General features: G+C 48.0%; 2 protein-coding genes and 1 pseudogene across 3 annotated transcripts in view; 2 read left to right on the top strand and 1 right to left on the bottom strand.

The window, feature by feature from the left end:
• Positions 1 to 1589: 1589 nt before the first annotated feature.
• On the top strand, positions 1590 to 5461 carry LOC102922930 (disintegrin and metalloproteinase domain-containing protein 1a-like). Its single transcript, XM_006970770.4, has one exon. The coding sequence runs from the start codon at positions 2799 to 2801 to the stop codon at positions 5175 to 5177; it is 2379 nt and encodes a 792-aa protein (XP_006970832.1). The 5' UTR covers positions 1590 to 2798; the 3' UTR covers positions 5178 to 5461.
• Positions 5462 to 5752: 291 nt separating this feature from the next.
• Tmem116 (transmembrane protein 116) overlaps positions 5753 to 9672 on the bottom strand; it is a 53268-nt gene continuing 49348 nt past the window's right edge. The window contains exon 11 of one of the 2 annotated variants that reach the window (XM_076560222.1): positions 5753 to 6127. In XM_076560222.1, the coding sequence (XP_076416337.1) occupies positions 5973 to 6127 (155 nt within the window). In that variant the 3' untranslated portion in view covers positions 5753 to 5972. The remainder of the gene's footprint in view (positions 6128 to 9672) is intronic. The other variant, XM_076560225.1, reaches the window with a different exon arrangement.
• On the top strand, positions 7024 to 9650 carry LOC107401373 (BCL2/adenovirus E1B 19 kDa protein-interacting protein 3 pseudogene; annotated as a pseudogene).

Here is a 9672-nt window from a genome sequence, read left to right as displayed (position 1 = left end):
CTGCAGTGAACCTGTTCCAAATCATCAGGGGGACTACTTGCTCCTGAGTGTCCAAAGACATCCAGCATACCTGTCCTGGTCCAGGAATCCAGTGTTCCCGTGGAGATAGAAGTTAGTTGTTAGTCTTCTCTTGAGAGGAACGTGCTGGCACACCGACTCTACTAAGTATCTTAGAAATTTATCATCTGGGCGACTTCTGAAAGCTTAGGAGGTTTTTTCCCCCTCAGTGTGGTGAATTGTGGATGGGACTGGAAAGGACATACATCTTGATGGTTGCTTTTGTCTGAGCATGGCTTGCCTGTGTTTCAGTGGCTTCAGGCTGAATTCACCTAGTGCCATAATGAAATCCATATCTATGTTTGTCCAGATGAGAACTATGTTGGATGTCTGTAAAAACCATGGAGATGCCCCTGTTGTCACTCAAAAGTCAGTCCGACCCTGGACAAAATTCTCCCAAACAACAGCAGTTCCCAAGAGATTCTGCATTAGAGCTGAGTTTCCTTTGTATATTCCTAGGCCAGTGGTAAATTATGTTTTAACGTGAGTCAGTTTTGCTAATAATACAAAACCTACGCCTAGCTGGAAGTTAAACCTTATCTTCTGGTAATTTATTGCCTGCTGACCACTGAGGTCTGTGGAAATATTACAAGAACAGCTCCCGTCAGGCAGTGACAATCTCCAGCTTGCTACATCCCTGACCCCACTCACTAGGACCATTGCTTGTCACTCAGGTGGAGAGGATCTTACCACAGTTACATCTGCTCACTGGAGAGCAGGGTCTTTCTGGCTCACATACTGTGTGGCCACAGGAAAACGCCTCTCAGAAATGATTCATTTCCTTATTTATTTTGGGGTTTCAAGACAAGGTTTCTCTGTCTAACAGTCAAAAGCTGTCCTGGAACTCACTTTGTAGCCCAGGCTGGCCTCAAACTAACAGATCTGCAGGCAGATCCGGCTGCCTCTGCCTCCCGTGTGCTGGGATTAAAGGTGTGCGCCACCACCGCCGAGCAGAAAAAAAAATTTTTTTTTGAAACGTCACCTTAAGGCTTGCTTTGTTCCCCCGAGAATTATGCTCTTTACACATGTGAGAATGAGCAAGTTGAAAGAATAGAGTGTACCGTTGGTAAAGAAGTCAAAAGATTTTAGTCAGCTCTTGTATGTCAGGATGTACGTTTCAATTTGGGAGTTGAAAAATTGGATATTTCATTATGATTACATATTTTTAAATTTAAGAAGACTGTTCTTCCATTACTGATCCTTGGTTCACCTCGTGACTTGCCCTTTCTTGTGTTTGGTAGCTCTCACACAGGGAAGCGGTCGAGTACTTGGATCATGGCCAGAACAGGTATTCGGAAGAGGTTCTGAGTCACTAGAAAGACAGGCAGTGCAGCCGAGGACCCACTCACTTTCCTGTCAGTTCTCCAGTCAGCGCGAGCAGTGAGAGGTGAGAGTGCGCCTTTTCTTGCCGGACCCTGAGGCCATCTGATAGGAGCTAGGCATCGCTGAGGGCAGGCATCTTGATGGATTACTCTTGATAGATCTAGGATGGTGCCTTTTTTTTGGGGGGGGGGGTTGTTTTTTGGAGACAAGGTCTTGGTTTGTATCCCTGGCTAGCTCAGAACTCATTCAGAGAGCATGCTGGCCTTGAACTTGTGATCTTCCTGTCTCTGCCTCCTAAGGGTTGAGATTACAGGGGTCGACCACCTCCTAAAACAAGCAGGGTATTTCTCTATTTTCACATGTTATATGTAGTTATACCCTGTATGTTATAAATATTTGACTTAACAGTTTACAATGATTTTTATGCCATGGAGAAGATGTAGTTTTCTTTTCATCTTAGAATATGCAGGAGAATGAAGAAATGGGGGAAGGAATGTGTACACACACACACACTTCTGTATCCTTCTAAATGCATAGTGTTAAATACACCAAGAACATTAGCGTGAAACTCAGACAGTACAAGCCCCCTGTAGTCAGAGACAAGTGTGGAATTGAAGGGTCTTCCAGATCGCCTTTTCATTTTGCTCACTGTTGAAAAGAGAGTCACCATCTGTTTTACCCTTTTCTTTTTGTGATGAGGCCATTGGGAGGATTAACTTAGATTCCAGGCTCTAATATATTTCTGTGGTTTAAAAAAAAAAAAAAGATCATTTAACGCATATGCCTTAGAAGCAGTCCCTTGAGGAGGGTCAGGTTTGAGGCAGATCTAAAATGTCAAAATTCACGGGGTACACACAAAGGACGAGGAAAGTAGAACACCCGAATACTGTTGCCCAAATGAAAGGAATAAAGCAGTCACGGATAAATAAAAGAGAACTAACCATCAGTAAGACCTCATGACCACTGTAAGGATGAGGAAAGGCAGGACAACAGAGAACTCTTCATTGTTCAGAGAACCCGGAGAAGCTCTGACCCCTCCCCCGCAGCCCTGCCAGAATGTTGGGCCTGAAAGAATGAACAGGTTAACAGATGTCGTGTCCACAGTCTGGGGAGGATGAAAGGTGATCTGCCTTACAGAACTGGCTGAGCCATTGCAGACTACAGGGCTCACCTCCATGAACGTCAAAGGAACGTAAGCAACACTAAAGCTCGTCCCCTTGAAAGGAGTCCCTGTGCTGTATATAACCACTGAGGCCTAGGAGAGAAGAACAGAGAGGCAGCCCAAAGGCTGTAGGCATCGAGATGGACAGCACCCCATAAGGGAAGAGCACAGATCAGAGTCAGGGAAAGACCTGCCTATCAGGGAGGTCTGCCACCGATGGGCAGAGATCCTCCATTACCAACAGTTTCTTGGGGCCATGTCAGCGGTGGCATCAGTGAGAGGAATTGCCTCCATTCTGTCCTCTCTGCAGATAACGCAAGTGCCCGTAAAGGAAGCTAAGGTAACATCTCACATCTGGGCTGCCCAGCAATTGACCTTGGGGCTGAGACTAGTGCCCGGACACCCATCTGTCAAAGTAGGGATCTTGGTGCTACTAATTTTCCTCCCAAGTACCTTCTGTGACACGGGATCCGTGTATTACTCTTCCTATGAAACGGTCATCCCCAAGAGGTTGCCAGTCCAGGGGACTGAAGACCCCGGAGGAAGGGCGTCCTACCTGCTGCTGATGCAGGGCCAGCAGCAGCTGCTTCACCTGAAGGTAAAGGGAGACTACTCCGTGAACAACTTCCCAGTCTACAGTTACCACGATGGCATCCTGGGGCAGGAGATGCCGCTCCTCTCACAGGACTGCCACTACGAAGGCTACATGGAAGGGGTGCCGGGCTCCTTTGTTTCCGTCAACATCTGTTCAGGCCTCAGGGGCGTCCTGATGAAGGAGGAGACCTCGTACGGCATCGAGCCTGTGCCCTCCTCCAAAGGCTTTGAACACATCCTGTACACCGTGGCACATCAGCCTCAGGGCTCCTGCAGTGTCACTCCCAAAGACAGCCCCGGGGACAGCAGCCAGCAGCAAGGGAGCAGGAAGCCCGATGACCTGCAGGAGCTGTCTGACGTGTGGTCACACACCAAGTATGTGGAGATGTTTGCTGTGGTCAACCACCAGCGGTTCCAGATGTGGGGCAGCAACGTCAACCAGACGGTCCGGGCAGTAGTGGACATCATTGCTCTGGCCAACAGCTTCACCAGGGCACTAAACACAGAGGTGGTGCTGGTGGGCATGGAAATCTGGACAGAGGGGGACCCGATAGAGGTCCCCGTGGACCTGCAGGCTACACTGAGGAATTTCAACCGCTGGAGACAGGAGAAGCTGGTGGACCGGGCCAGGCACGATGTCGCACACTTGATCGTGGGGCATGACCCAGGACAGAATGAGGGCCAGGCGTTTCTGGACGGTGCCTGTTCAGACATGTTTGCAGCAGCTGTGGAGGCCTTCCATCACGAAGATGTCCTGCTGTTTGCAGCGCTCATGGCCCATGAGCTGGGACACAACCTGGGTATCCAGCACGACCACCCGGCCTGCGGCTGTGACCCTAAGCGCTTCTGTCTCATGCAGGAGAATATCACCAAGGACAGTGGCTTCAGCAACTGCAGCTCTGACGACTTCTACCGCTTCCTCCATGACCACAGAGGGGCCTGCCTGCTTGACCAGCCTTGGCGCCAAAGCCGCAAGCGCAGAGCTTCCCGTTGTGGAAACGGTGTGGTGGAGGAGCCGGAGGAGTGTGACTGTGGTTCTGCTTGTGACTATCACCCATGCTGTGAACCAACATGTACACTGAAGGACGGTGCACAGTGCAGCGATGGACTCTGCTGCTACAAATGTAACTTCAGAAAGAAAGGGGTCTTGTGTCGTCCTGTTGAGGATGTGTGTGACCTGCCCGAGTACTGTGACGGCAGTTCTCATGAATGCCCTGTGAACAGCTACAAGCAGGACGGTACACTGTGTGACAGGATCTATTACTGCTCTGAGGGTTGGTGTAAGAACCCTGATAAGCAGTGCACAAAGATATACGGGTATCCTGCAAGATCAGCCCCCGACGACTGTTACATTTTAATGAACACCAAAGGGAACCGGTTTGGAAACTGTGGCTACCACACCGAGGCTAACTTAGGGTACGAAACATGTTCCGATGAGGATGTATTTTGTGGGAAACTAGTCTGTACAGATGTTAATTACTTGCCTCAAGTCAGTCCCCTACATACGCTCCTTCAGGTTCCTTATGGAGATGATTGGTGCTGGAGCATGGATGCCTATAACACTACTGACATCCCTGATTTTGGAGATGTGCAGGCTGGCACTTACTGTGCCCCAAACAAAGTCTGCATGGATAACTACTGCACTGAGCACACGGTGCTCCAGTACGACTGTGAACCAGAGAAAACGTGTCACGGGAAAGGCGTGTGCAACAATTTCCGGCACTGTCATTGCGATGATGGGTTTGCCCCCCCCAACTGCAGCAGCCCGGGGAACGGGGGAAGTGTGGACAGCGGGCCTGTGGGGAAGCCGGATAATCGGAACTTGAGTATTTTTGTATTTGGTGACCGCGGAAAGGTGAGGTCAGACGAGGATGACATAAACATGAAGGTGGTGATGCTCGTGGTCCCTATATTTCTTATCCTTTTACTGTGTGTTCTGATGCTGATCGCCTACCTCTGGTCTGAAGTACTAGAAGCAGTACTAACCCCAGAGAGTTCATCGGAGTCTTCCACAGAATCCTCAGGCCATGGAAGGAGATAACCTCCACGCTGCTGAAGTTTTGAGAACTTCACATGGATCGTTGCTATTGATGATGTCTTGTGTCTGCAGGACAATTTGGACAGACTTAGTGGTTTTCAGGGCACGCTGCACTTGCACTCTCTATTGTAATATGTTATCTGTACTATGTTGCTCTCCTCAGTGACAACTGCTGTTCTATCATGAATGTTTTGATGGGATCTGAATGTTCTAACTTGCCCTGTCAGCCACTGTTCATAAAATAGAGATGATTTTAAATAAATAGGAATAAGGCCTTTTCCTCCTCAGATGACATCATTACAGACTAGTCATCCTCATACTTTGGGATCTTTAGTCTTAAGGCTTTTTGGAGAAGGCTAGACCTCAGGTACCCACAGGAAACAGCCTCATCACAGAGCTCCCAGCAGTGCTGAGCTCATAATAGCAACATTTAATTTTTCTATTTGATTTCTCAGTTTTTCTATTGAATTTGATTATTAAAAGAAAGATTTATTAGCTGTGCGGTGGTGGCGCACACCTTTAATCTCAGCACTTGAGAGGCAGAGGCAGGCGGACCTCTGTGAGTTCGAGGCCAGCCTGGTCTACAGAGCGAGATCCAGGACACCAAGGCTACACAGAGAAACCCTGTCTTGAAAAAGAAAAAAAAAAAAAGAAGTGTATTTATTTTTATATGTATGAATATTTGCCTGCATATATGTATGTGCACAAGTTGTGTTCCTAGTACCCAAGGAAGCCAGAAGAGAGTGTTGGTTCCTGTGGAACTAGAATCACAGACAGCTGTGAGCTGTTGTATGAATGCTAGGAGCTTACCCTGGGTCCTCTGGAAGGGCAGCTGGTTCTGTAGTTCTGTAACCACTGAGCGTGTCTCCAGCTCCAGCCTGATATCGAATGTCCTGTGGACTGACAGTCTGCCTGGCCTTCAGTATGGAGGGTGTTTCCTCTGTGAGACAGAGCTTGTACAGAAGCACAGTTTGTTCCGTATGACACAAGGTTAGACACCATGGTCACTGTTTTAATCTCCCCAGCTCCCAGGAAACAGGCAAGAAGAGCGAGTAGTGGAACTGTACCCCAAGTTTAACCCAGCAGCCTACACCCTATGTCCTGTGAGCCTTTCACTTCAGTACAAAGGAGGAACATTTGAGAAGTCTGATTGTCCAGGCTATCCCTTCCCTCTCAAGTAGATGTTGAATTCCATCCAGAACTTCCTGCACAGTGTAATCAGTATACAAGTATCTTGAAACTGGTCACTCACTGTGAATTAAGTCAATGGTAGTCTCCTTGCCTAGCACATGCAATGCCCTAGATTCAGTCCGCAATCAAGTTGATGTCTCCTGCCTGTAATTTCAGCACTAGGAGGCTGAGGCAGGAGAATTGCCACAAATGCAAGGCCAGCCTGGACTACAGAGTAAAACACTTATAATAAAAATCTGTGGCCGGACGGTGGTGGTATACACCTTTAATCCCAGCACTTGGGAGGCAGAGCCAGGTGGATCTGTAGCCTGGGCTACAGAGTGAGATCCAGGAAAGGCACAAAGCTACACAGAGAAACCCTGTCTCGGAAAACCAAAGAGGGGAAAATTGTAATTCATTGTGTAGTTAGAACTGTAGCAAGTCTTGCTTTGTTTTGCAAGTGGAAGATGCTAGTCCACAGGTAGTGAGATCCAGGTTCTAGCAGCAGTTCTCAACCTGGGGGTCAAGTGACCCTTTGACATGTCAGATATCCTGCATATCAGATGTTTACCATTTGTAATGGGAGAGGCCAGCTCCCACCTCTTCAAGGGTTCTTAGGAGGAGAGAGAGGGATAAGAAAATATTAGATAGCCGGGCGGTGGTGGCGCACGCCTTTAATCCCAGCACTTGGGAGGCAGAGGCAGGCAGATCTCTGAGTTCAAGGCCAGCCTGGTCTACAGAGTGAGTTCCAGGAAAGGCGCAAAGCTACGCAGAGAAACCCTGTCTCGAAAAACCGAAAAGAAAGTATTAGATAGAAAGATAGTGAAGAGGAGACAGACAAACACAGGATGGCTTCGGGAGGACCTGGGTCAAAACCCCATGGCCTTTTTTGTTTGTTCAAAAGGGCTTTTTATAACAATGCCAAGGGGCGGGGGCCAAAGGCCTCCCTCTTGCTAGATCAAAGCACACCACACAGCCAAGTGTAGCCCCTTCCAAACACCTGGTAAACACAGCCCGTGGTCAACTCATCCCCTTATGCAGCACTGCTGGGTAAAGTAAGCCCCGATTCTCCGACCCTGAGTAAGTTCTCACTAGGAAACCTGTGTGGGTCTCCACATTGTAAAGGTAGCAAAATTAGAGTTATGAAGTAGCAACAAAAAATTGTAAGGTTGGGGTCACCACAACCCGAGGAACTGTATTAAAGGGTCACAACATTAGGAAGGTTGAGAACCACTGCTCCAGGTACATTTTAATGCAAAAAAAAACCCAAAAAAACAAAAAACGCCTTACCAAGGTAAAAGGATTTGCCGATAGGGTGAGAGCACCACAGCTGAGCATATGGACTCAACCAGCTGTACCTTCCACAGCTCAAGCAGCGGCAGCCATTACTGGGGTGGGGATGAGTGTGGCCGGCCCAGACTCGGCTGTGTTTAGCATGAGATACCTGCTAACACACTGTGGGTGCGGACGCTATGTAGTAAGGTGATGCTAGCCAGAGATGTGGATTTTGAGAGCTCTGGGGCTGGTTGACACTGCCTTGCTAGAGAAGGGACGTCTGTGTACATGTTGCTGAAATGAGGAAGAATCTGGAAAGAGGATAGAGAGTATCCAATATGGGAGAGCATTATTCTAGAAACCACAAGAAAGTTCTGAAGAGGTTTCCTGCAGAAGCCCAGTCCATCAGCATATGCTCTCAGCTACACATCCAGGATGTGGTGTCTCTTCAGCACCCCAAATCCTCTAGTACTGGGCAGCTCAGCATCAGCACCCATGGGCAATTACAGAGGACATGAATTGCTCTCTGCTCCCATCCTGTAGTCTGTACCTAGCAGCCAGTGTGGCTCTTAAATAGAAATTCGATCACCAATGAACTTTTAAATGCCATTGATGGATCCATAAAGAGGACTAGATTGCTTGTGTGATCTGTCACGTGCTTGTACGCTTCAGTAGCATGATCTGGCTTAGGGTGAAACCTTATGATAAGCCCATTAGTGGGCTTTCTTCATGCTTTTTTTTTTTTTTATCACGTGTGAATGGGTGTTTTGCATGCTTGTCTGTGTATCACATCTGCCTTATGCTTGGTGCCTACAGAGGCCAGAAGAGGGAGTTAGGTCCCTTGGAATTGGGATTACAGACAGTTAGTTGTGAGCCACCCCATGGGTGCTTAGAATTAAACCTGGATCCTGCAAGAACAGCAGCCAGTGTCCTTTCTTGTGAGCCACAAGAATATAATATCGAGATTCAGCTGTTTATTAAGGCTATACCTAGAAATTTCAAGGCATTTTTCTAGAGGAAGTCATTTATCATGGAATATTTGGTGTTATTTAGCTTTTAATATTTCAGCTGTCTTCTGCTATGAAATTCTTGTGGGCCTATATACTGCTAGACCATATTGGCAAACAATGTAAGAGTCTCAGATGCAGATCCACTAGGTCACTAACACCTTTCAGGGTCTAAGAGACGAGCAGGCGAGAGCTGAGCAGGCTGCGGGTGGCCCTCGCAGCTCTAGGTGACCGCCGCCGAGGCCTGCCCTGCCGCAGTTGGGCTCGGGCTCTTTTGCCGAGCCACCATGTCGCAGAGCGGGGAGGAGAGCCTGCAGGGTTCCTGGGTAGAACTGCACTTCAGCAATGGGAATGGGAGCAGTGTTCCAGCCTCCGTCTCGGTTTATAATGGTGACATGGAAAAAATACTGCTGGATGCCCAGCACGAATCTGGACGAAGTAGCCCCAAGAGTTCTCACTATGACAGCCCACCTCACTCCCAGACACCACAAGATACCAACAGAGCTGAAATAGACACCCACGCTTTGGAGAGAAAAACAGCACTCTGTCTGAGGAAGATTACATTGAGAGAAGAAGAGAAGTTGAAAGCATCTTGAAGAAAAACTCAGATTGGATATGGGATTGGTCAAGTCGGCCAGAAAATATCCCCCCCAAGGAGTTCCTTTTTAAACACCCGAAGCGCACAGCTACTCTCAGCATGAGAAACACAAGTGTTGTGAAGGAGGGAGGCGTTTTCTCAGCAGACTTTCTGAAGGCTTTTCTTCCATCTCTGTTGCTGTCTCCCCTGCTGGCCATTGGGTTGGGGATCTACATTGGAAGGCGTCTGACAACGTCCACTAGCACCTTTTGATGAAGAACTGGAGCTGACTTTTGTTCACACGGTGAGGATTCATGTCTGAGCTGTGACAGATAACTGAAGAACTAGCATGATCCTTGGGTGTCTTCACTACATGTGTTTATTTGTTCTGTAAATGCAGTGTTCCTGATTTAGTTAGACAGAATAGACTAATATCATGACCTATAATTATACCTATGGGATCAATTAA

The sequence above is a fragment of the Peromyscus maniculatus genome, chromosome 23, assembly GCF_049852395.1.
Source record: "Peromyscus maniculatus bairdii isolate BWxNUB_F1_BW_parent chromosome 23, HU_Pman_BW_mat_3.1, whole genome shotgun sequence".
Lineage (NCBI taxonomy): Eukaryota > Metazoa > Chordata > Mammalia > Rodentia > Cricetidae > Peromyscus > Peromyscus maniculatus.
The sequence above is the reverse complement of the archived record's forward strand: the minus strand, read 5'-3'. Positions and strand labels throughout refer to the sequence as shown.

Coding starts and splice junctions, on each gene's coding strand:
- LOC102922930 (XM_006970770.4), top strand. CDS start 2,799: ATGTCAGCGGTGGCATCAGTGAGAGGAATTGCCTCCATTCTGTCCTCT.